The following is a 27,905-nucleotide window of genomic DNA, read 5'->3' as shown; positions in this document are numbered from 1 at the left end:
GTGCCTTTCATTCTCTCACTCACCTGCCTTTGCTGAAGAGGGACGAGACAGTTTCTGGCTATAGATGTGCGCAGCACTTTGGAAAGAGGAAAAGGGGCCAATGGTGTAACTGCCTGATCGACAGCGCGGCAGGCCAGCGGGGCTCAGTACGTTCTGTGTCCCAGGATGGATGGAGGGAGAAGCACTGTCAGGGACCGTGCTCAGTAAAATTGCTGGCTGGTGAGGCATGCTGGGGATAGCTGGAGGAATCTGAGATACGGAAGAATGGTGGCCTGGCCCTGGTGAGAGGTCAGAGGTGGTAATAACAGATGACGAATGGGTGTTGGGAATTTTCTGCAGAAAAGTAGCAGCAGGACCAGAGAAAGAAGCAGAGGAAGAACTGGTATAGACTAATTTAGCCTCTTTTTCTGCTGAAGTGGTAAATCCTATTAAAATAAAAACAAACAAACAAAAACAGATTTTAGGGAAAATTAATGTAAATTCTGTATGTAAACAGGAAGCAAACATTTTTAAACCTCAAAATAATCTTAGCATGAAATAGACATAATGAAAAATACAAACTTTAATGAGATTCATCATGAACTTAATGAATACTGCCCACTCAGACAATGTGGCAATGGAAACAGTTTATTTTTAGTCCCTTCTGAAAGCTGGTGTTGGGACTACCTCCATCAACCAGAGCAGGTGCTTTACAAACGTTAGGGCATCAGGACAAAGTTTCTGATAATGACAGCTAACTCCTCTCCCTCTGATTTTCACCCTTCTAGAAAAAAAAGTGCTCAGAATTTTAAACATTAAGAAAGTGAGAAATTCCTTGGAAGGATAACAGGCTATCAGTAGATAAAAGGAAATTCTAAGGGAAAAGGAAAAACAAAGAAAAGGAGCTTTTTGGAGTAATGTCACATGCCCGAAAATCATTTAATATCTGATGACTTTTTTTCATTTAGAGATTTATCAGAGAGCAGCAAATCTATGTAGGTTTGAAGTCACTCACGAGATAATTTATCAGAGTGAATTTCTGTTGCTTGTTGCTGCTTGGGCTGCTTTATTTTCACTTCTTCCATCGTTTCAGGGTGATCTGAAATAAGAAATAAATACTGAGCTTAGGCTCTGTTACTAATCAAATGCTAGAGCATTGCTCTACACATAATTTTGTTTCCAAAATATAACACAACTAGTAATCAATGCTAGGAACCATTGTATTTCTCACCACACTTTTCCAAGGATGGCCACGCCCACAGCCCTGTTGAGTGGGACACCAACCAAATGATTCCCAACTAGCCCCAACCCCAGCTCCAGCTAACTGAATGAGGAAAAGATACCAAAACCCAGGGCAGCCATCCATGGACTGCCAACAAGCTAGGACATGCCTGGGAAAGAAAATGAGTAAGGGCAGTAAGATGCCTCTGTCAAGAATTCAGACTTGGGGAGCTAAGAGACCAAACTGGTCGGTGGTACACAGTGGAGCGAAGAAGTCATAATATATATGGAGCAGGCAACTGCCAAGAGATAGAAAGAACAGCCCCAATATTTGCTGGCATGATACCTGGATACTACAACAGCTCTGAATCTTAATCTCCTCAGTTTTACTTGAATAAGCTGAGTGAGTTTGCTTATTAGATAGATTGATCAGTATATTCAATAACAAAATCACTCTAATAAAATAAATTAGGTTTTTTTTCTACTACAGAATTTTGAAACAGAACAGCCAGAGCTAATCATATACTTAGAGAAATATTCCAAAAATCTTTCTCAAGGGCCAGGTTCATACAAAAACTTAAGACAGGCCATTTCACAGATCATCTTTCAGAATGAAAGAATAAGGACATATGAATTCTCTTCTGTCCATCACCACCAGCACTGGTAATACTGTCACACATTTGTTTGCTCATGTTTGAAACGAGTCCAGATGCTATCAAATGTCATACTGTTGTTCCCTTGATTGAGGCCTTCCTACTGCCCCTCTAGTTATTCTTGATTGGTATTGCTAGGTATAGACATTATTATGTAAAGGTAGTCCTTAACACGTGAACCCCAGAATTTCTGAGGACGCATCTGTACAAACAGGTGCTGCTAGTACATGCTGTTAGGGCTTCCCCATTACTACCAGGGGAGAAGTTACTACCTGAATGCCAAGCTAGGACTTCACCTGCCTAGCACACTTTTCCCTACCCCAACCTCATTACAAAAACTCCTCCGCCTCCCTTTCCCAACACTGTTAGAGGATCTTTTCAGAGATCCTACCAACCTTCTTCCTGTATTTACTCACCCAACTTCATCCAGCAGGCAATAAATATTATAAAGTCAAGAACTGTGACAGTCCTGGTCCCTGTATCTCTAGCAACTATCACAATGTCTGACACATGATAGGTGTTCATTAAAAATATGTAGAAGGAATGAATGAACGGATAAACAAACTAGCTTTAGAACTTAGGTAAGTTAGGAAAGCTCAGAGAAGAGGGTTGGACTCAGAAGTATTTCTACTAATACAATACTTTAAGTATACAGTGAGCTAAATAGGCTTTTGTAGACTAACCTCTGAAGCTAATCAGTTTTTAAAACAGTAACACCGTTTCCTTGGGAAAACTCACTCTACATTTTAAATGACCAATTTTCCCAGCTCTTTCCACATTAGACTATGATAGCCTTAAGAGTAGCAAAGAAATCTACATCTTTGAATCCAGTGGTTAGCATACTACAAAATTAGTATATTGATTATCTATCTCTTATGCTTCCATCTAGATTTTAAATGAATCTTACACTTGAAGCACAAGCTTTGTTTATAACTGAGTATTGCTGCTATTTTTTGATCATATGACATGAACTAGATAGTTTGGTCCACATCAATTCCAAATCCCCAATCATGGAGTTCCCCAGCAGTGAGAAATTTTTGAAATGCGTGGGAACATTGGGTTATCACAATGACTGAAGGAAGATGGTGGCATTTAGGGCTTGGGACTATGGATATTAGACACCCCACCAGGTATGGAATAGTCCCATACAACAAAGAATTCTCCTACCCCAAATGCAAATGGTGATAGCTGGAGGAACCAAAAAATTTAACAGGAGTGAGAAATTATCATTAGGAGAGGCAGAAGAACAGAGGTTAAGAGCACAAGCTTTGAGTCAGGCAGACTAAAGTTCAGATTCCTGTTCCACTGTATGGTGCAGGGCACCGTTGAGCAAGTTACTCTGTCTCTTTCAGCTCTGTTCCCTCATCTGTAGAGAAGTTTTATAATAGCACCTACTCCATATGGTTTTTGGAAGTAAAAAAATAAGATCATGTCCAGTAGACAGTAATATGAGCACTCACTAAATGTTAGGTATTATTAGCTTGTCTTGAAAACAGCCCTCTGATGTTAATTATCATGAAAAAAAAAAAATTAGACCATGTCCCTCTTGCGCTTTTAGGACAAAAATATAAGGCCTCCTCATCCCCTACCCACACACTGCAAAATTTTACCACCTTGGAGTCTATTAGTGCTTAGGCAACATAATATTTTTGGTTCCCCTTTGCACATCTCATTTTTTCACTTGTTCTTCTTATTTTTCATTAATTAACCAATATACTTACCACCCTTTGCCCTGCTATCAGAAAGATTGTTGCTGTTTTTAGAACTTTTTGAGTGAGTCCCCAGGAAGACACTTGCAGACTTGTTTTTTTGGGTATAAAAAGTCAACACCTCCTCCAGTTCAGCCTCACTGAAATGGGGAGAGAAAGTATGGTCAGAACAGGAAGGTGTTCTGGAAAATCTTTCTACCAGATTTTATTATGAAAATGGAGTAAGCTGAAGAAGGGGAAAACGAAAAGCACAAGCTGGAAACTCCCTATTAATAGATGGTAAAAAAGAAATATAAATGAAGCAGTCTGAAAAATTTAAAGCATGACAAGGTTTTATTCATTCCACAGTGAATATTCTAGATCGGCACTGTCCAATACAGTAGCCACTAGTCACATGTGACTATTCAGATTTAAATGAATTAAAATTAAAGATTCATTTCCTTGGTTACACAAGCCACATTTCAAGTACTCAGTAGCTATAACACAGGAAGTTCTATTGGACAGCCATGTTCTAAATCAGGGGTCAACCAACTACAGCCAGTGGGCCAACCTTGACCAGCAGGCTGTTTTTGTATGGCTCCCAGCTAAGAATGGTTTTCATATTTTTAAAGAAGAGTATGCTATAAAGACCACATGTAGCTCACAAAGTCTGGAATATTTATTATCTGGTCCTTGGCAGTTTGTCCACCCCACTTCTAGATAATTGGAATATATTCACTAAAGAAGCCACTTTGTCATAAATACGGAAACTCACCAGCATAACCAAGGAAGATTTCCCTAACCATCTATACAATGGAAACTGAACCAGATGGTCTCTAGGTCACTTCAAATATTGAAATTATATGCACTTTTTATGAACATCCACAAAATGAAAAGTGTAAGGAAACAGATGAGGGCCCACAGAATTCTTCCAGTAAACATATTAGGCATGGATTTTGTAAAATCTGCAGCAGCTCCTCAACGGCCTTTTGCATTTTTTTCCTGGAGCCTGGCTATGTTCCAGATAAGTGGCCTTCAAATAAGCAAAATATTCCTGCAATATTACAAAGAACCTATATCCTATCTTCAGAATACACCGTAATGACAACCTTGGAAACTGCTCCTATGAATCTCAGAGTAAACCCCAAGGTCTCCAAAGTAGCAAAGAATGGCCTGGCTAATTTGTATCAAGATAGAGAGCTGAATGCTGAGATTTTTCAACCCCTAAGAGCTAACCTTAAGCATGAAGGACTTGTTTTATTTTATATACATTAGGCGTAACCCTCACAGTGCTGAGAAACTGCCAATTCCTCAACCCACTCAACGTAGGCAAAATGTGGTCATCTCCACTGCATCAGTAGGTCAGGGATAAACTCAGATCCAGTAAACACTAGAACCTCTAACTTCAGCTTTCCGAAGTGCTCCCTCAGCCCTTAGAGTGGTGTGTACTTTGAAGCTGTCTAGAAATACAGCCCAGATGCCCAGCAGCAGTGTTTTGATAACTAAAACCATGACAACAGCCAAAAATTGGCTGAGATATGGAGAGATCAAGCCTATGAAACCCTTCTTCTCCTAAGAGTGATTTTACTCACATCCATATGTTAGAAACAAGGGGCTACTGGGAATGAATGGGGCAGTGTGGAAGACAGAATAAGATACTTTTTATTAAGAATGTCTTCTACCTTGCTTGTCTGATGAACTCTTGAAAGTTTTCCGTATTCACCCCATCTTCCTCTTCTTCCTCAAGTTTCTTCTTCGATTTCTTTCCAGCCATTTGTTCTGTTTCCTATCCAGTCCCCAACCCCACAGAAAAACAAGATAAAACTGACTCCTGATAAATGCATACTTCATCGTCTGGTTTCAATACCCTTGGGTTAATTTGTCTTTATAGTAAAGACATTTAATTCCTCCATGTACTTTTGCCACCTATAAATCTGATATATTATTTTCTGTCATTATTTCATGAAACATTTTAGAGTTTCTAAGTAAGAGTTGCATAATAAATATAAATTTTTATTATGTGTCTACTTTTTACTCAGGTAGCCCAGTGAAAAAAGAGCTTGGTAATGTCTGTGGTCACACTTGAAGCTTTAATAGAATGACAACAGAGATACTGTATTTTGTTACAGTTAGGGAGAGGAAAGATAGGTCTTGGAAGATACTCCTATAGCAGCATCCAAATTGAGTAAATTCTTCACTTATGTAAGTTGTTCCAAAATTCTCAACAGAGCTGGAGTAGCTATGGATTTGGTGTGTTGATACTGTACTGACCATTCTACACATTTCACAAAAGCTATTTAAATTTCCAGGCCTCAGCTTTCCTTTCTGAAAAATGACCATGCTCCCTGCTCCCCCCACCCCAAAATGACATTTCTAAAGCATTCTAAGACCCTTGGATAAAAGATGCTTTGCAGACTACTCTCACTAAATAGTCTATTTTCTGGGCTTGGTTGTAAACTGAAGTCACTATCTAAAATGTTCTAGAGAACAAAGTATAACTCTCTCAGGAAGGAACACTGTGTCACTGTGTTAAATCCACAGTTCACATTTGCTCTCACATAGTCAATTCACCACTGTCTCCAGGCACAATAATGACAATGCAAATTCACATAGCCCAGGATTCATCTCAGGTGCAACAACACTCAAAAGGAATGTGCCTTTGGATGAGAGTGAACTACGGCCCCTGGGCCTTCACAAGTAATAAGTAGCTTTTCAGACCAGCTGGGTTAGGGAGTGACGTCCTGCTCCCCATAACATCCCACACAGCACGTGATAATGCTAAAAGGGAAGAAGAACCTCTCCGCCCAGCTGGACAGAGGCTTCTAGCCTGTTTCTGACAGCCGCATGGCAATCCAAAGCACAAGACTAACAGATGAACCACCTACCTTGTTGTACACAATGATAAAGTCACCCAGTTGGTGGGCCAGGATTCTTCTGCGCTCCAGAAGTGCCAGTCTCCGACTGGGTAATACCATCCTCAGTGAGTGCTGGAGGTTACTTGATGCTCTCTTGAGGAAACGAACCACTAGCTCCTGTAAATTAAAGAGTCATTGGGGGAAAAAAAGAAGGGATTGTGCTAAAGCAACAGAAGACAAGCTACAAGGGGATTACACAATAGAGAGATAAGAAGAGGTATACTATACACTTCAACAAATAAGACCCAGAGCAAACATACTAGGTATAACAAGGATACAGTAAGACAAGAACAAAACGAAACAAACATATCCTCTTCCTTTAACAAGCTGGCAGTGGGAAAATCAAAATCAAGTATGTGTGCAAATAACTATGTAATAAAGTAGTAGCTGTAAAAGTACCACAATTCATATATACATAGTACTATAATAATTCAAAGTGCAGCTATCACTTCCAGTAGGGTGATCAGAGAAAGATACTTAGGGAAAGTAATAGGTAGAGGAAACTAAAACCATGGATCAAGTCATCAAAGGTGAGAAGGGAGAGAAAGAATACAGAAATACTGACACTCAGAGATCGGAAAGAGGAGGAAGAATCAGAAAAAAACAAACAACAACCACAACAAACCATGACAGAAACATCAGAAATGTAGAAAGAAACAAGGGAGAAAACAGTGCCATGAAAGCCAAGGGAGGAAGGCTCCCATGTCACAGCTTCCAAGAGGCTGGAGCAGGAAAGGACCACACCACTTTCAGCAGAGTAAACGGGACAGAAAGTAGAGGTTAAGAAACGAATGGATACTGAAGAATACAGGTGAAGAGCAGAAACTACTGATTTAAAAAGTTTAGTGACTAATGGAAAGAAAGAACTGTTACCAGGCTTGCAAGGCGATAGCTTTTTATTTATGTTTTCTTCCCCAAGAAAAAGGGTGCTTTTAGAGTTGGGGGTTGGCAAGGAGGGCATAGTGAAAGGTCATTAAGGGGTAGAAGGGATACATCTCACTTGAGATGGGGCAAAGGATTTTGAAATCTGAACAGATACCAATCAGATCATTCATAACATCACAAATGCTTCAAAGAGAGATTTTGCAAGGCCAAGGGCCTTAAAGATAGTAGTTCCCCGCACCCAACCCCCAAACACAGTAAAATTGCCTGAAGATGATGGATTTGGGGAACTTCTGTCGATGTGCCTTCTGTGAATTACGTGATAAAGAAGCTCTAAACCTAACTTGGATCAGAGAAGGCAATTCTACACCTACCTTCCTCATAAACAAGACCACTGCCACAATCATCAGGTAATGCCTTAGGGTTTGTTGTTTAGATAGATTTTCAAATAGGAATGCACACAACTGATACTAAGTTCTGCAGTGATGATCCTGAATATTCTTATAAAAAGCTCCATAGAAATCCTGTGTGAATTCCAAGTCAGCAGTTGCAACAGTTATTCTCTTCTGAGCTATGTTTTTCTTCTTGAATTTGATTTTGGTTCACTGTCCTTTGGTGACAATTTACTCCAACATAAAGAAACAGTCTTATAACCAGAGGGTTGGATTTCATAGGTCTACTCTGCTGTCTTTACTATAGGCTGGTTTAAGCTGTTATATTAAAACATTATTTTTTCACAGTGGAGCAGACAAACTGACTCTCAAAAAGGCAGTTTCAATTTTCCACTTGGCAAGAGCAGAGCTAACATTTTCCATTGATGGTTGAAAAATTACTCACAACACACAAGGTTTTATCTCTGGGTTGTATTGGTTACTTTAAATTCACAAGTTGTTTTCTGGGATATCCATCATGCTTTTATAATAAGCCCAGCATATTGTACGCCTCTTATATGTGGAGAACTGAAAATTACAGTAGGATCACCACTGAGCTGGACAAAGGATGCAGCTTTCTCAGACTTAATGGTCCTTCTCTTTCCAGTGACAGAGCCCTGTGGTTAAAAAGCCTAAGGAAGGGCTGTGGCTTCTTCTATATGCGTTGACCTTACCAAAGAGCTTGGAGCTCCCTGTCATTCTCATCCAAAAAGAAAAACATTGCTAGTATATTAAATTTTAGGCAGGTTTGAATGACCAATATACAGTAAAAATTATCACACAAGTTTGTGTCCAGTAATCTAAGAATTTTATAAAGTGACAACTAGTAAAGAAAAAAATGTTAAAATGGAGGATGGTACATTCTCAGAGGGCCCATGATAAAGTGTTGACTTTCAAAGAGCTAACTTGACCCCCCCAGGACAGAAAATAAATGCCTTATGACCCATGGAAACAGTGCAAGAGCAAATAATGTACAATTGCAACATTTGAGTTTAAGTTCCAGTTTCAGCACATATGAGCTACAGGACAACAGGCAAGTTACCCCCTTCCTCTAGGTCTTTGTTTCCTCATCTGCAAATGGAGATGACAGTGCCTATATCAAAGAATTAATAAAATGTGAAGCTGCTTGAGAAAGGACTCTGCAAATTGTTATTCTTTTCTAGGGCTTTGCACGGGCCTGACATCTAAGGAGCAATCAATTTCCACTTTCAGAATGAAGTAAATGAATGCCCTCAGCACATACTGTGATGAACATGGCTCCAGATCCAAGATCCACTTCACAGAAAAGTAAGAGGAGTCTGCAGGCTACACTGTGGAATAATTCTTTCACCACAAATATACTGTTCTTTAACTTAGTATAGGAAAAAAAGAAAAGAAGGAAGGAAGGGAGGGAGGGAGGGAGGGCAAGGGAAAGTAAAAAGGTTCCAACAAGAAGAGCCTCACCATCTGTTCATCCTCTTTGGCAGCCCAACTGGCACTGAACGTTTGACCTCCACTGTCTTTCATCAGTCGGATTTGAACATGCTGGAGATAGGCAGAGAATGCTATTCGGGCCTGCACTTTGCTACAGAAATCCAAAACAACATACTGTTATGAGACAGAATGGTGCACCTACCAAATGTGTGCTTGCCTCTCTCAAAGTGGCCTTTGAGGATCCTTCTATTAGGATGGCTAAGAAAAATGAAGCCCATCATACAGTCACTGAGTAAAGATTCCTTCTACCCAGTACATGAGATTTCTTTTTTTCTATTTAAAGAATCAGAGATGGAGAATCCTACTTATTTTCTCATTATTACCATGGCATGGGGTGGGGTGGGGGGGAAATCAAGCAAGAATAGAGAATCATGTTTTCTACTCCTATACCTTATCTTCTGAACTTTTAAACAACTTTCTTGGGGAAATGGACAGGAAAAGTACTGAATTTTCACAAGAACCTTTGTATTGATACAGAAAGGTTTTTCTGCCTTGGAGGCCCTTAAAAACATACTTATCAGTTAGTACAAAAGTATGGCTTTTGCTATAGCAACTAATTTCTGGTGTGCAAAAGCCTCCAAAGCAGGAAACAGATAAATCCTACAAAGGAACTTTGAGACCAAATTTAAGGTCAGGCTTTTCTCAACTACAAGACGGGAGTGGCTGGAGCCCAGAACAAATGAGTGAGGTCCAACAGAGTTTGGCATAGAGGCACTGACCGGCTAGGACGAGCCCAGATGTTCAGGGGGAAAAAGAACTCCACACATATAGTAAAAAGCACCTCAGCAACATCACTGAAGAACCCAGCTGATTTCTGCTTGGTGGTCTAGGCTGGAAACAAGGAAATCTGATCAAGCTATCATTTAGAAGACAGAAGTACCAGAGAAACACTGATGACTTTCACTTCAGCTGCTAACTGCAGCAGATCTGTTTTCTTTCAGGAGAGACTGTAGTTACTTCAGCTGCTTGGCCTTCTGACATGCTAGCCAAAATTACATCAGCGAAGATTAGGGCTCAACACAAACTTTGTTTACAATCCTCACACATGCAATCACTGAATGCTTTCTACTCACTGTTCCCCCAAGGTTAGGACGAAGGACTTGTCCAGAGTAAACTGGAAATCCTAGGAGGGTCTACATTTAGCTTCTATGTGTGTGCTGGAAGGGAGAGGAGTCAGGTTGGGGAGTAGATTTGCTTTTCAAGCTCTTCAGAGTATGAAATATAAGGCTACATCTTTGTTATTAATAGGAATAGTTTATGGGAGCACAATATGATTTTGAAATTTATATTTTCAAATGTTTTTCATCAAGAAGAACACTTAAAATCCTTGTTCTGGAGACCATATACACTTTCCCCTCAACCATTCCCATAAGCTAATTATTTTCAAGTCAAAATAAATGAAAAAAGACTCTCCATTTTGGTCAACAAATTCACTTGCAATAAAGTGAGCTAAAAATGGCATGTTTCAGACACCTCCAAATGTAGCAAAATACCCAATTTTATTGACTATTTCCCTAATATTAAAATATGAAGGTCTTTTGGATAAGGGAATTACTGCTTGGAAGTTGAGATTTCAATCAACCTTTTGTTGCAAATCACTGTTGTAAATCAAACGAACAAGAACTGAGTTTTCCAACTCTAAAAACCTTACTAAAGGGATCTGGGGGATGTTAATCCTAAGGTTGTCCCTACGGTATTGGACACATTGGTCAGCTAGTAATCTGTAACTGACAAACCAAAATAATAGAATAATTTACACCAAAGAAATCTATTTTTAAAAAATAAAAGCCTATGGAGATCCTCAGTATACAAAAATATACAACTAGTGGGCTGGGGCCTGGAGTCTTGAATCCTTGCCATGGACCACCCCCAGATCCCTCAGTAGCCACTGAGATGCCCCACAGAATTATGGGCAGCTCCAGGGAACACAGTTTGAAAACCACTGATTTATTACATTAACACACCCTGCAATTACAAGAGTTTACTCATTAAAAGTAAGATCCGTAAGATTTATGAATAACTAATTTATTTCTACAACATCTAAGTAGAATGTTATTGCTGGAAAGGACATTAGAATATAGTCCAGTGGTTTTCAAATGTTCCATTTCAATTCAGTGGACTCCTCCTTCCTCTCTAGAGAGCACAGTTTGAAAACCCTATGTCTAACCCCATACCCTGGCCTAACAGAAAAGAAAACTGAGGCCTAGAGAAGCTCTCTGATTTGCCTGTGGTCACACCGTCAGTTGGCAAGCACTGAAAAGCCAGAGCCAAGTCTTCTGACAGAGCCCTCTCTGCTCTACACTAAAGCAACTACTCTCATTCTCCACGCACCGTTCCAAACCTTAACTCTACCCTCCAACCCCCTAAACGCCAATATCACCCTCCATCCTTCCGGTATAAGAACTGACCTCTAGCTTAGAAACTAAAGGCCGTCATGCTTATATACCTACACTTCCTGCCTCTTTAACATCTAACTACTGCATTCATTACAGGAAGAGACACCCCTCCACTGTCCTCGTCCTACCTTCCTTTAGGACAATATATCCATTTCTGTATCTCTAATTCTTTTACCATCAAATCCTTCCCCTAGTCTCTAAATAAGCTCCAGAATCCCTATCTTAAGAAATCTTTTTTCTCTTAGCTTGCTCTCTCTCTCTGATGAGTTCTCACCTGTCTTTCATTCATTGTCAAACTCTCTGAAAAAGTTAGTTCACACTTGCTTTCCTATTTGCTCAACTCACATTTTCTCTTCTACCCACTAAGTCCACCCCCAGGTCATAAATGCAGGAGACTCTTTTCAGGCCTCATCCTAACTTGGGCTGCCGGAGGCACTCTATAGCTTGAAACTCTCATCTTGTAGCTTTTCTATACTGTCTCCTCCCAGTTTTATAGCTACCTCTCTAACTGCTACTTCTTGGTCTCTTTACTATTAAACACTGGTTTTCCCCAGGCCTCAGTTCTCTTCCTTTTCTCCTGTCTATGCTTGCTGAACTAAACTGAAATGACAAGCTCATCTACTCTGAAGTTGTACAGTCCTGTTCAACTCTGACTTTCAAAGCTGTATTTTCACCTATCTACTGATCATCTTCATCCCAGAGCACTTCCACCTCACCGTGTCCCAAATAAAACACATTATTTCTATCATGAAACCAACTCCTGTGCTCCTTATATTGACTGATGGCAGCACCAAGTTACCAAACTTGGAAAATTCAGTCTCTTTGGAATTCTTACATCTACAGGGACCAAGCCCTACCAATTTTAACTTGCAAATTTCATTAACTCTATCCTATTCTCTTCATTCCTATAGCCATTGCTCTGATCAGGACCTTCATCTTCCTGGCTCTGGACTACTTTAACAGCCCCTAACTCAGCTCTCTACCCTTAGTTCCCCTCTTATCAATCACTATCCCACAATGCAACCGGAATTTACTTTCTAAATCAAGATCTGACCATATCACACATCTGCTTAGAAATTATCCATCTAGGAAATAAAGTCCAGGCTCCTCTATGGCACTTTATGATCAAATGACATCCAATTTTTTAGTCTCACTTCTTATTGCACCCTTTTCTCCATGTAATGTCACACCACTAATCTGTATTTCTCAAACTTGCCAAGCTCATTCCAATTTCAGGTTCTTTATACTTGCCGTTCTGCCTGGAATATTCTGCTCCCTGATATTCACATGACTTACTCCTTCTCATCATTTAGGACTCACCTTAAAGCTCACCTCTCCATGCCCAAAGCACCAGAAGCTACAGAAACTTTCTGTCCAATTACACTCTAATACTACACCCTATTTTATTGTCTACACAGCAGTTCTTACTGACTGAAATTACCTTGTTTCTTTGTTTACTGTCAGTCTTCCCCACTAGACTGTGGACTCCACAACTGTTTTGGTCTCCACCGTAACACTATACAGCCCAGCACAATTCCTGGTATAGATCAAGTGCTCAATAAATATTTGTCGAGGAACTGAATGAATGACTGTACTATCACCCCTCTGTGCCTTTATTCCCTCTACTAGCACTCCCATACTTAGCTGTCACCTCCCAAATCCGGAAAGCCTACCTATCGGGGAAGTCCTGGTTCAAATATTGCCTCCTCCCTAATGTCTCTCTAGCCCTCCCAAGCAAGACCAATCACTCCTTTTCCTGTGTCCTAAGAGCCCTTTGTCCATACTGGGGTCACAGCCCCTGCTCTTTAAGTGTCCTCACTCTAAGCCATGAATTGCTTGAGCGCCCTGTCTCAGTCATCTTGTGCTCTTTAGTCACTAACGTTGAAACCCAACAAATATTTGTTGAGCCAATGAGACCTGGGTTTGTATCATAGTTTTAGACTTGGACAAGCAACTTCTCTAAGGCTCAATTTCCTTGATAGTAATAATATCAAATCACAGTCATTAATTCACAGGATTCCTGTGCATAAGAAATGAAAAATGGCTATAAACCCACAAGCACAATACCCTGGTACACAGTACAAATTAGCTGTTTTCAGTTTTGCTATTATAATTAGGAAAGGTACATACCTAAGATTGCCATTATCTTGCAGAATCTGCATCAGGTTAAATTTAGGCTCTGGTTCCTGAGTCTCAGTTTTGCAGCACTGTTCACCTTTGTTATTCCATTCAGGAACTTTCATGGCATTTTCTTTGGGTGAATTTTCTACCATAACGGTCAGTGCGGGTGTGTGTTTGGCTTGATTTTCTCCGAGGGACCCTGCAGACTCCTCCTGGGAAGCTTCCTGTTCTTCATCTTCACTGTCTAAGGCAACTTCTTCCTCCTCTTCGCTCTCTGTCTCAGTTTTAACATTCATTTCAGCTGGTTGGGTAATCACTAAATGCGAAGAATCACTAATGTTGCTGAAAAAAGGATTAAATTTTCCTCTCTCCCAATACCTTGCTTTTATCTTGTCAGTAAAAACCCATTTCTAAATCAGACCACAAATAATGCACAAAATTAACAACATACACGTCCCTCTTATATATTCTAAAAACCTATTAATCATCTTCATTAGAGTTGATGTTTCTCATCATAATACCAATGGTTCTCTCACAACTTAAGGCAAAAACCCTTTTAGTAGAGTAATCTCTACGGCGTGTTAGAGGTTTTCAGAAGGGCATCTTTCACGGGGGTACAATAAGCAGGGGAATATCTTTCTATCATATGTTTATCTATTATCCTTCTCCTTCACTACCTTGGAAGGTCTATGAGGACAAGGACCATAGCTTTTTTATTCACCAATGAAACCCCAGTGACTAATGTGCTTGATACAGGCACTCAACAAACGAGAGAAGGAGGGAGAAAAAGGAAGTCAATTCGTCAGTGACAAACAGATCTGTAACAAGGGAGATTCTAGGAGAGAAAGAAATTCCCCATTTTCTGTTCATGTTTAAAATACTTACACAATTCAGCAATGTCAAAGGACGAACTGGACTTCATACCTAATCATGAAAAACCCAAACAATGACGCTCACGGTTCCATTAAACTTAAACTAAGTATTAGGTAGTTAAATGATGCTGTAAGAGTAAGAGCAAAGGCCAAAATGTGTGGACTTCGGATATTCTTCAATACAAATATCATAGAATGGAAGGTTTAAAAACTTATCCTTTTGAAACAAGTTTCCAAGGAAAAGACTATATCAAAAAAAGTAAGCATATGTGATCAGAAAGTTCTGATTCATTAAGTGTTAATTAAGAAGCTGATTAAATCAGTCTGACAGGACACAGATCATAGAGCTTGGTGAAAGCTCACCAGCCGGTACCTGGGTATTTTGGCCGCATTGCCCTCAATCTGCCACTCCGTCGTCGACGTTTTCGCACCTCCAGAGACAGGAGCTTCCTCTCATAAAGAGCAGCGTGCAGCTTGGCCCTTGAATTCATATTCTCTACCTTCAATTCCGGTGCTCCATCAACCGCCATTCTATGGGAAAAAACATGGTAGCTAGAGCCTTCAGAAAGTTCTCTCCTTTATTCCAAGGCTAAGTTTGACAGAACTCTGTAATGATGTCAGGCCAGGCATGGTTACTCTAGTGAATTCTAAAATGTTTGACAGATAAATGGGAACACTGGAATCTACATTAGAATTTCACTAATGGGCTATCTGAATTTGTTAAATGTTCTGAACAAAAACATATCTGAAGACAATGTTTAAGTATTTTTAAGTATTCAATAATACTGGCTGACTATTCAGTACAGAGATCATAAAGTGCTACCCAACTATGCCTTAAGAATGACTAGAGATACTGGTAACACTTTAATTCTTAAGCTGGTGATGGCTAGAGGTGTACTTATTATTTTATTTATTCATTATAACTTACTCAGAATTACACAAATATTCCTTTGACGTATATAATATTTAATAAATACAGATTTAGCACAGGTTGAGACGAGGAGAGGAATGGCTGATAATCTGTGAATATGGCAGCACAGAGCTGAATGAGACTCACAGAGAAAGCATCTTCGTGAAAAGTCACCAAGACCTTGGGACGCACCAAGTCTCAAGCGCTCCAACAGGAGGAACTTCTCTCTTAGAGCGTACTTAGTTACAGGAGGAGTTGGGGAGAGATGGCAGGGACTCTCCAGGTATTGAGTACAGGTCAGGAGTTAGGGTCAGAGGAACAGACAAGGGAAGGCAGCAGATGCAGGACAACACCAAATTCAATCAGATCATGGATGGGAAATGGGATGAGGAGAGGGAATGGCTACAGGTACATTAGGCATTAGATAAAATAAATCATAAATTAGGTTAAGTGACAGGAATCAGCCCCAATCCACACAAGGACTGGGCAAAGTACAGCACAGGCAGAGATAACCAGGTCACCAAAGAGAGACAGGGTTCTTGGTCACTAAGTCAGAAAAGACGTATCCATGTTAGTGTCGGAAAGCAGGCAGCCAACTCTGTATACCCAGAACTCAAGATCTAACTGGCTGGCTCTGAACTCTCTCTCTTGTGAACTCTTCACAACTCAAAGCGTATTCCCTTTGCGGTGGAAATTCATCCTCATTCCTCTGGGAGTTTTCAGTCCCTGAGTAGGATGGAAAGGCTGTGTCTTTTGGTCTATTTAGGACTTTTAGAGATTTCTGGGTGGATGGACTGGATAGTAAGTATTTTGAAGGCCTCCCCTCTAGAGTGGGAAATTGAACCAAGAACTGGGAGGGTCCTGATACAGAACCTGATGCAGAAAAGGGATGCAAATTAATAAACTTTAAAAATAGTTCAACCCCAGTTTATCATAGTCTCAACAACTGAACATTACCCCCTCACACACACACACACACACAGTTATGAAAATAGATTTTTGGCCAATTAAATAATAAAGAAAATAAAACAAATCTGATATTTTAAAATAACAACTATAAGCTTCTAAGAAATCCTGAACAGACATATAAATCACAACTATTACAAGGAATGGAGGTAGGGAATGCTGGGAAAAGAAACAGAATTATAGTTCTATAAGGGCAAGGCCCACGCTTGTCTTGTTTCTCCCTGGATCAGTGATGCTTATGAGACTGCTCAGCACGCACCTGACATACCATAAATACTTTTGAATGAATAAACAATTGAATTCCCCATAAGTTGTAATACCTTTTATCTATGTCTACTTTATTTTATTTTTCTACACTTTTACTATGAAATATTTAAACAAATAGAAAGGTTTAAAGAATTATACAGTGAACATCCATATACCCACTGGCCAGTTTCTACAATGAATATCTTACTATATTTGTTTCATCACATATATATGCAATCTTCTCTTCTTCTATCCATCAATCAATCCACCTAATTTTTAAAGCATTTCAAAGTTGCACGAAGACATCAGTGCACTTCACTCCTAAACACTTTAACACTCAAATCATTAGGATCTAGAGTTCAATATTTTATAGGGCTTTGAAAGTTTTTTCTCTTTTCTTTTTTTTTTGGCGGGGGGGAGCTAAAAATGACACACAGTGAAACATCCAAATATTAAATGTCCATATGTCCATTTGATGAGACCTAGAGCTATGTAACCCAAACTCTAACATTACTATCCCCTCAGAAAGTTCTCATGCCCCTTCCCAGTAAATCCCTCCCTCATACTCCCAAAGGAAACCATTCTGAATTTTTGCATCCCATGTTAGGTTTGCCTGTCCTAGAACTTCATAAAGATGGAATAGTACAGTATGAACTCTTTCGTGTTGTCTCCTTTCATTCAGCATGTTTTTGAGATTGATCCATGTTGTGTATATCAGTATGGATCTTTTTTTTGCTGAGGATGAGTCCAGTGTATGAATAATCCACATTTCACCTATTCCCCTATTGTTGGACACCGAAGTTGCTTCTAGTTTTGGAATATTATGAATGAAACTGCTAGGAACATTTTTGTACAAGTCATTTTGTGGTTATGCTTTTCATTTCTTCTGAGTAAAGATCTCAGAGTGGAATTTTCTAGGCTAACAAACTGCCAGACTCTTTCTAAAGTGCCTGTACCAGTTTATGCTGCCAGGGACAATTTATCAGAGTTCCATGAGCTCCACATCCTCACTATTTGATTTTTTTCCAGTTTTATTGAGGTATAATTGACAAATAAAATTATAAGATATTTAAAGTGTACAATGTAATGATTTGATACAATTTCAGCCATTCTGCTGGATGTTTAGTGGTATCTCATGATTTTAATTTGCAATTCTCTTATAACAAAGGCTGTAAAGCACATTTTCATTAGTATATTGGTTATTCACATATCTTCCTTTTAAAATGTCCAAGCATTTTACCCATTTGTAGCTGGGTTGATTGTCTTATAATTATTTAGTTGTAGGAGTTTGTTATATTTTCTATATACAAGTCCTTTGACAGATATGTTTGATGAATATCTTCACTCAGCCTATGGCTTGTCTAGTAATTTTCTTAATAGTGTCTTTATAACAAAAATTTTTAATTTTGAGGAAATCTAACTTATCATTTTTTCTTTTTTGCTGATTACTTTCTGTGTCATGTCTAAAAACTTTTGCCAAGTCCAAAGTCACAAAGATATTTTCCTTACAAAGTTTTAGAGTAATAGCTTTTATGTTTATGTCTATGAATCACCTCTAATTTTTGTGGGAGACAGAGGTTGAAGTTCACTTTTTAAAATACAATATTCAGTTCCAGCCCCATCTATTAAAAAGTTTCCTTTCCCCATTGGATTACTTTAGGCCTTTTGTTTAAAGTCATACAGGCCTCTTTCTGGGCTCTTTATTCTGTTCCATTGATCAATTTGCAACAGTTCTGATTACTATAGCATTATAATATTTCTTTAAGTCTGGTACTCTAGGTCTTTTTCAAGATTACTTTGGATATTCTAAGCTCTTTGCATTTTCACATACATTGAAAAAAAAAACGGTCAATTTCTACAAAAAAAACTACTAGAATATTCTTTAGATCAATTTGGGGAGAATGAATACTTACAATATTAAGTCTTCTAATCCATGAACATGACATATCTCTGCACTTATTTAGATCTTCTTTAATCTCTTAATTTATTTATTTACTTTTAGCTGCGTTGGGTCTTCATTGCTATGCGCGGGCTTTCTCTAGTTGCAGCGAGCGGGGGCTACTCTTTGTTGCGGTGCACAGGCTTCTTATTGCGGTGGCTTCTCTTGTTGCAGAGCACGGGCTCTAGGTGCACGGGCTTCAGTAGTTGTGGCGTGCGGGCTCTAGAGCGCGGGCTCAGTAGCTGTGGCGCATGGGCTTAGTTGCTCCGCGGCATGTGGGATCTTCCCGGACCAGGGCTCGAACCTGTGTCCCCTGTATTGGCAGGTGGATTCTTAACCACTGTGCCACCAGGGAAGCCCTCTTTAATCTCTTTAAGTAATATTTAGGAGCTTTTAATATATAGGTATTGAGCATATTTTGTTAAATTTACCCCTAAGAATTTCATATTTTCAAAAGCTATTATAAATGGAATTTTAAATTTCATTTTCCATTTACTGCTAGTATACTAAAAAAACAACAGATTTGAGTATATTGACCTTGTATCCCAAGACCTTGCTAAGTGCACTTGAATGTTCTTGTAGTTATTCTGTGTATGCCTTAGAACTTTCTACTAACCTGATCATGTCATCTAAGAGTAAAGATATTTAACCTCTTCCTTTCTAATCTCTATGCCTTTTATTTCTTTTTCTTCCCCTTGCTTTACTGTACTGCTTAGGACCTCTAGTATAAAGGGAATACAAGTGGTGAAAGCAGACATCTTGCCTTATTACTAATCATAGGGTAACCTTCATTATGTCAGTAAGACATTAGAAGCAGGTTTTTCATAGAAGGCCTTTATCAGACTGAAGAATTTCTCTTCTATGCCTGATGTGTAAGAGTTTTTCTCATAAATATGTGGTGAATTTCATCAATTTAACACACATGGGTTTTTCTTTTTTTTTTTTAGCAATAAAATGATGATCTGGTTTTTTCCCCTTTATTTAATATGGTGAATTATATTGACTAGTTTTCAAATGTTAAATCAACCTTGCATTACTGGGGAAAATCTCACTTTAGTCATCTGTATTATCCTTTTCATATACTGATGGATTCTATTTGATAATATTCTTTTAAGAAATTCTGTATCTATGTTAATGTAGATATTAGCCTATAATTTTTTTAAATGTCTTTGTCAGGTTTTCATGTCATACTTTTCTGGCATCATAAAATGAATTGGGAAGTATCCTTGCCTATGTTTTTGAAAGAGTTTGTGTAAGACTGGTGTATATTCTTCCTCAAATGTTGATAAATTCACCAGTGAAACTACCTGGAGTTTGCCTTGTAGGAAAGTTTTTGATTACAAATTCAATATTCTGATTTAGTATAGGGCTATTCAAAATTTCTATTTCAGCTTGTGTCAGTTTTACTAAGAGTTCCCTCCCCACAGGGAATTCAGACATTTCATTTAGGTTGCCAAGGTAGTGAAATAAGGTTGTTAATAATATTCCCTTAATATCCTTTTTATGTCTGTAGGATCTATAGTGATATCCATCCCCTCTTTCCTACTCAATATTGGTAATTAGTGTTTTCTCTTTTTTCTAGATCAGTCTACCTAAGAGTTTATCAATTCTGCTATCTTATCAATGAACAATTTTGGATTTTATTAATTTTCTTTATTGCTTGTCTTTTATTTAATTCATCTGCCCTTTATTATTTCCTTTCTTCAACTTACTTTCGGTTACTCTTCTTTTTCTAGTTTCATAAAATGGAACATTAGATCAATGATTTAGTCCTCTGTTTTCTAATACAAGCATTTAAAGCTATGTCACACCCATTACACACACCACCAAACAGTACTTTAGTTGCATCCCACACATTTTAATGTTATATTTTTATTATCGTTCAGTTCAAAATGTTTTGAATTTTCCTTATGATTTCTTCCTTGACTCATGTATTATTTAGAAGTGTGTTGTTTAATTCCCAAATATTTGTTATTGATTTCTAATATCATTGTAGTCAAAGAACATACTCTGTATGATTTTAATCCTTTCAAACGTATTAAGACTTATTTCATGCTTCAGCATAAGGTTTGTTATATGTCACCTTTTATTTGCTTATACCTCCATACCACCAGAAAACCCGTACTGATGGCAATATAAATTGTCCTGAAGAAAGGACAAAACCCACTGATCTTTAAATATTCTTGTTGTTTAAGTATTTTTTTCTAATTTCCAAATTGATCGTAGTATACTCTAGGAAGCATATTCCTTGACTAGCAACGGGAGAAAATCTATAAACTAAGCATGACTTTCATTTGGAAACAAGCTACAAAACTTGATTTCTCTCAGTTTTCCCTACATTAAATGGCAATCATATTTTCCTTCTTTAAAGAAGAATTAGATTTATGCTTCAAAAGATTTGGAAGAGAAAACCAAATTTATCTTAATTTTTAAATGTAAAACAAAAAGCTAGCTATAGGAGGTTTCTTTCTTATTGCCATTTTGCTTTGTAAAGAGAAATAGCACAAAGGGGATGTACATAATCTCTCAAACCAAAAGATGTGTAATTAGGGTTAAGAGTTTTTGTTCTGGTTGCAGTCTTTGGTTGGGCAAGGCCATCCCAGCCATTCTTCTAAGACCTTTCTCTCCTCTGCCAAAATTAAGAGCCACAGGTATTTTGCACACTTTTAGTTCCAAGGCAAACTGGAAGCAACTCTGCTCAGTCCCATAAGGTGCAAAGCTGTATGCCCCAGGTATGTCAAGGTCAAAACATAACCTTTTCTTTGAATTTAGTATGAGACAGGTCTTGAAATCTCATTAATACTTTGGGCTCTCTCACATAGCCAAACAAGAATACTATTATTATCACTGAAATGACATATTGTAGTTATAAAATTATAAATCCCAAACTTAGTTTGTAAAAAGTTACCACAGAATAGTGCTTCAATAGAAAACATTTTTATGTTACTATTTAAGGTGAGTCAAACTGAAATGGTTATATAAAGTATCATGCTTAGCCTGTGCATGGTCACATATTATGCACATGGAAAGAACTTCTCAACTTTCAAAAATCAGTTACCGTGTTCTTCCTGTCAATAAGCTTCTTCTTGGGTTTCCCCTACAGAATTAGAAAGGACAAGTGGGTTAGAGCACTACACAGATATTCTCTCCTGAGTTCACACACACACACACACACTCCTGAGATTTGTACTATACAAATTCAACATAGAATTATGCCAGGGAAGGCATCTTGAGGTAGAAGCAGACAGATGAACTGAGAACATGCTCAGAAAAGAACAGAGTACCATAACCTTTAGGGAGGATCAATAAAAAACAAAAGGAAGAGGACAAATGAATTCTAGAGGAAAATTCTAACAATTACTTGCATTTGTGTATCTCGCCACAAATCTAATCACATTTATTCTTCACAACAACAGTTGAGCCCCGTTTATAAAAAGGAGCAGGATAAGACCATTTTGTGACATGCCCAATGTCAGAGCTTTAAAGGGTTTAACGTTGAACCTATCTATAACTTTGCTCTCAGACCCCAGTGTTCTTTCTACTTGCACTGAACTGTATTAGGGAAAGAAGTCAATCTCAATTCTCATGGGGTTCAAAAAATATGCTCATGAGAAATAGATTTTCCATAATTAAAAAAATCTCTTTAAAAAAGAGATGTTCTTCATTGTCTCTAAACTAGAGTTGGGGTCTAACCACAGGAAGTAAGTACCATTCAGGTTTAAACTGTCTTTTGTTTTTCATTCAACTTCCTTTCACTTGACCCTCTCTTTTTTTAAAAAAATATCCCCAGTTTTACTTGTACTCATTTGTGAATGTGTATATTTAGTTCTGTACAATTTTATCACTGTGTAGGTTCATGTATCCACAGACAAGATACTGAACAATCCTATCACCATAAGGACCCCCTATGTTGCCCTTTTATAACCTAACCTCTGGCTTCCTTTAATCTGTTCTCCTTTCTAAAATTTCATCCTTTCAAAATTGTTATATAAATGGAATCATACAACATGTAAGCTATGATATTGGTTTTTTAAAAAGGAGACGGATGCAATCAATACCAAGATCTTCTATCTATAGAAAAATCAAGTGAAAAATTTGTCTCCACCGAAACGTTTTATCTTTTCCTTCCCATGTCTTCTATCTGTGCCAGCGTCCTAATACTGTCAACTTATTATCAGAAATTATTTTAAATTTTATTATTTTAACTTTTTTATCAGATAATGGTTTGCACCAGTAATTCGCAATCATGGCTTCACATTACAATCACCTGAGCAGCTTTTAGTAAGTACAAGACTTCAGTCTGGGAAGGGCTAGGGCACAAATATGGTGTTACTAACATGCAGCCAGGGTTAAAATTACTGTCATGCTGTGAGACAGTATGTATGACACTGGTTGCCAGGGCAGGGTGGGTAAGTGGGGGATGAGTGGGGGAGGGCAGGGAAGGCAGACAAAATGAACCAATTATGAAATGAAATGATTAGAGAATTAGCTTGAAAGTAGTTCTGACAGTAACGCAACAGGGATTTGCAAGAGAGAACACATCAATTCAGGTTGAAGAGAACAGATTTAATAGAAGATGTTAGGGCTTGCAACAAACACAATTTCATTTTTTTAAGGCATGTTTTTGTGTGTGTGCCTACCACGTGGTAGGTTCTTCATACTGACAAAGATGAACATAACAAAGTACCTACTCTTAAAAGCCAACTTGAACGTAGACAGAGTAGTTAGTAAACAGACAATTATAATACAATATGTACAATATGGGAATCTAAATCAGATGGAGGGATAAGAAGGGCAGGGAGAACTTCTTTCTAGTCTAGGTAAGAAGATGAAGGACATAGCTAGAATAAGAATTCAGGATAAACTGAAGGCCACTCCAAGGGAATGTATGGGAATTCCAAGGGAATGTGAGGATAAGGAGGCATGAAAGAGCAGTAGATATGGTCTGATTGGCCATGGGTTGGTATTGAAAAGTGGAGATAAGGCTAAAAAGATAGGCAAGAGTAAATCAGGAGGGCCTTTCTTTGCTAAACAGGGAAATTCATGTTTTTTGAATCAAAGTTTTTAGAATGCTTTATAAGCAGGAGTTGTTACTGCAGCCTTAAGAGAGAAGTCAGGGAGGGCACCAATTTGGATGGGAAAAAAAATTAATCCTCTATCTGAAATTTAGCATCATATACATGTAGGGGACCATCCACAGTAGTTTAAGTGTGATTTTTTTTTAAACATCTTTATTGGCGTATAATTGCTTTACAATGGTGTGTTAGTTTCTGCTTTATAACAAAGTGAATCAGCTATACATATACATATATCCCCACATCTCCTCCCTCTTGCGTCTCCCTCCCACCCTCCTTATCCCACCCCTCTAGGTGGTCACAAAGCACTGAGCTGATCTCCCTGTGCTATGTGGCTGCTTCCTACTAGCTATCTACGTTATGTTTGGTAGTGTATATATAAGTCCATGCCACTCTCTCACTTTGTCCCAGCTTACCCTTCCCCCTCCCCAGGTCCTCAAGTCCATTCTCTACGTCTGCGTCTTTATATAAGTGCGGTTTTGCTACCAAAAGAAATAACACATTTTTTTCATATTACTTTAGAGTTGTTCCAGGGGCCCAAATTGTGCCAACACTTACCACACTTTTTAAATTATGGTGGTCATTAGACCCACTGCTATTAACACATCATTGAATGTGTTAATAAAGAAGCACATATATCATTACATCTCAAATTTTTTAATTGCTATGCTCCCCCCTAAAAGAATGCTTCCTAATTTTGGTGGTGGTTCCCAGATTGCCTGTTCCACCTTCCTTCTACCTCATGGGAAGCTCAACTGTGGAAAGATCTAGCCTCAAGCATAGAGTCCATGTCAGTTCAGAAACAGACTGACACAACCTTTGAGGAAACTCATGCAAACTACCAATCCTAAGCAAACAGTCCATTACTTATAAATATGACTGGACAATCAGAAATCACCAGATATTTCAGGAAATATAATAGCATAAACTAGAAAGAATGAGATGAACAAATAGAAGTAATCCAGAAGAATTAAACATAGTGCAAAAAATAGAAAGGAACTTTAAATAAAGTAATTATGATAGTCAGAGAGATGTAAAAAGATATTTTTAATACTGTGATTTATAGTGAGAAACATATATTTGGTCTTCATCCCTGTTTCTGGCACAGAGCTCCTAAAACCCTTGAAATGTTTAAGTGATGAGTGGTAGAGGAGTCTTTTGTCATGCTAATGAGGTGACTTTTAGAAAGCTCTTGGATCAGCTAAGGATGTGGGCTGGTCACCAGAGGAACCAACCCTGTGAAGAGAGGGTTGAAACTTTCAGTCCCATCCCCCTGAGCTCCTGGGAGGGGAGAGGGGCTAGAGATAGAGTTCAATTACCAATGGTTGATGATTTAATCAATCGTGCTTATGTAAGGGGGCCTCCATAAAAACCCAGGAGTATGGGGTTCAGAGAGCTTCCGGGTTGGTGATGTGGGGAGAATGGCATACCTGGAGAGGGCATGAAGCTCCGTACCCTTTCCCCATACCTTGCCCTATGTGTCTTTTCCATCTGGTTGTTCATGAGTTATATCCTTTTATAATAAACTGGTGATCTAATGAGTTAAATGTTTTTCTGAGTTCTGTGAGCTGCTCTAGCAAATTAATAGCACCCAAGGAAGGGGTCATGTGAAGCTCTGATAGACAGCCAGTAGGTAGAAGTAAAGGTAACAACCTGGGCCTGTGACGAGCATCTGAAGTTATGGGGGTGGAATCTTGTAGGACTGAACCCTTAAACTGCGGAATCTGATGCTAATCTCCAGGTAGACAGTATCAGAATTGAACTGAATTCTCGGACAACAGAAGGGTACAACTGCTTGGTGCTGTAGGGGAAACACCCTACCTCCTCCACATTGGAATTGGTACCAGAACAAATTTAATATTACATCCATAAACTATGAAAACTAGTCAGAAAGCAAAAATATTTCTTGGATGTTAAAATCATACTTGCCAAAATAAAAAAAGTAGATCAAACAACCCTCTCCTATGCTGGTACTGAGTAACAAAATCGGTACGGATGAAGATCAATTTAGAATTTTAGAAGACAAAGTTCAAGAAATCTCCAAGAATTTAAAGCTAAGAGACAATGAGATCAAAAGCATGAGAAAAAAGTAAAGAAATACAGAGGATAGAGCAAAAGATCCAAATTTCATCTAACAGAAGTTCCACAAGGAGAGGAAAGACAGGATAAGGGGAATATCTCCCACAGTTAATAGACTTAAATCTTCAGACTGAAAGGATTCATCCACCGCAAAAGCAAAATAATGAAAAGTAACACGCCAGAACACACCTCGGTATAATGTCTGAAAAGTAAGGATAAAGAAGCCTTGTAAAATTTTCCAGGGAGGACGTAGGGGGTGGGGCACTGGGACCAGCTTATATATAAAGAATTGAGCTTCTACGTCTTCCAAGTAAATCTCAAGATCTCTTTTGTTAGAAGCTACACAGTGTAATTACTCAATGGTAATAACCACAAATTTACAGAGGGAAACTGGAAATCCCATAGAGTTCCTGATAGTGGATAATGAAATTACAAGAAATGGCTGGAATCTGGGTATCTATTTTTAAGAATTCCACAAAAAAAGCACACATACCTTGAAAATAATGCAGATTTCTTTAAATAACTAAGGTTCCTTGTTAGTCAATTACTGAACTGTACTGTAATGCAGTTATGTCTCAGGGGCAACAAAAGTATGTGGGACTAAGCAGTCTCTGACTGCTGTGCTATTTGAATTCCAGTGTCTGCTTTCCATCATTTCTCCCCTATTTTCCCTTGTATTGAGGTTATCAGTTGTCATTTCTTACAACTCTCACTGTATTTATTTTGTGAATTACCACCCCTCCACCTTTTCTAATCTGATCCTTTTAATCTCGTCTAGTCTAGAAAAACAGATAATCATGTCTGTTAAAATTGTGTCTGAAAGTAAAAAGGCACTGAGTAAAGTCCTTCCTTTAAGAAGGACAAGTTTTAGGGTATGTGTTAAGATTGCTTAAAGATCTTTACGGTTTAATTTTGTAGCATCTGGAAATATTACAAAGTGCTCAGAGTTAACGAATTCTGAAAAAATGAGGTTTTATATTGTATTTTCTGTAAGGCTCTTTCTATCAGATATTACTGAAGACTTTTATAAGGCCTCTTTTCTTCTTTTGCATGTACTTTCTCTTAATTTTGTGACCTAGTCCTACTAAATTTATAAGATTAGCAAATCTCCACCTGTCCTGGAAGAGACGTGTTGCCAGCATATAGTTCATGGAGGTCTTGTGTTCAAGGTAGGACCTGAAAGACAAAGAGGGAACTGGTTATTTCTTAAAGCTTAGTTGAAGGGGAAAATATAGAAATAAAAACATGAATCAAGCACAAAAGTGACAGGTTATTTATATACTGTTTCTAAAAATACATAGTCTCTAAAGTGACAAAGGAGGAGATAGTTGCTCAAATAATATTATTAAATACTAGAATAGCAGAAAATACAATAAAATGAAAAGAATAAAGAGGACTTAAATTAGAAAATAAAAAGAAAGAAAAGTCAGGATTTCTTGGACTAATAAAAGCTGATATACTAAATTCAAAAAATAAAACTGAAAGACAAAAATAAAACCACCACCAAAAATCACTTATAGCTAGAAAAGAGGTCAAATGAAGCTGGTAATGGGAGATGCATAAAGGGCATGAAAATGTTGACAGATTGTTTCAATCATCTTATTTCTCAAAAGCTTTCAATCGCTCCTTGATGCCAACTGCAGGAGGCATATACTTTCTCTTACAAGATTTCAAAAGTTGGGTCACCTCTACCATCAGTTCATTCACCCTTTCTCCACACAGTTCCCCAACATGGGTCCTAAAGTACAGTCAGACAAGTCTCCTTATAACCCTCTCACACCACACCTCCCACTGGTCCTTTTGCCTCTGTCTGGACACCTTCTCCTCACATGCTTAAGAAGCAGCTCAAGTCCACTGTGCTGCGTGAAGCCTTCCCTGATATGACTGCTCCAAGTCTACAGAGGTGCCCTTGTCCTGGCCTTCTACCTCCGCCTTCACCATATGCCTAAGGGACCTGTCAAACGCTGTCTCATAGAGTAAAATTTCTCTTCTCGGAAAGCAGCATGATGCAGCGGGGAAAAGCAGGATCTGGAGTTCAAATACCTGAATCAAGTCCCAC

The 27,905-nt window shown here is 38.4% G+C and overlaps 1 protein-coding gene across 17 annotated transcripts in view; it reads right to left on the bottom strand.

Annotated features, from left to right (window-relative positions):
• Nucleotides 1-27,905, bottom strand: part of TTLL5 (tubulin tyrosine ligase like 5) — a 318,372-nt gene that overhangs the window by 189,314 nt on the left and 101,153 nt on the right. For 7 of the 17 annotated variants that reach the window (XM_036843219.1, XM_036843208.1, XM_036843204.1 and 4 more), the window contains 11 exons: nt 26,960-27,022; nt 21,751-21,789; nt 15,005-15,162; nt 14,645-14,683; nt 13,769-14,075; nt 9,213-9,333; nt 6,427-6,573; nt 5,224-5,327; nt 3,575-3,702; nt 995-1,078; nt 24-425 (listed from right to left, as the gene is read on the bottom strand). In XM_036843219.1, the coding sequence (XP_036699114.1) occupies nt 24-425; nt 995-1,078; nt 3,575-3,702; nt 5,224-5,327; nt 6,427-6,573; nt 9,213-9,333; nt 13,769-14,075; nt 14,645-14,683; nt 15,005-15,162; nt 21,751-21,789; nt 26,960-27,022 (1,592 nt within the window). The remainder of the gene's footprint in view (nt 1-23; nt 426-994; nt 1,079-3,574; nt 3,703-5,223; nt 5,328-6,426; nt 6,574-9,212; nt 9,334-13,768; nt 14,076-14,644; nt 14,684-15,004; nt 15,163-21,750; nt 21,790-26,959; nt 27,023-27,905) is intronic. The other 10 variants (XM_036843210.1, XM_036843214.1, XM_036843213.1 and 7 more) reach the window with 6 other exon arrangements.

The sequence above is a fragment of the Balaenoptera musculus genome, chromosome 2 (assembly GCF_009873245.2).
Source record: "Balaenoptera musculus isolate JJ_BM4_2016_0621 chromosome 2, mBalMus1.pri.v3, whole genome shotgun sequence".
Classification (NCBI taxonomy): Eukaryota; Metazoa; Chordata; class Mammalia; order Artiodactyla; family Balaenopteridae; genus Balaenoptera; species Balaenoptera musculus.
This window is presented reverse-complemented; position numbering and strand designations above follow the sequence as displayed.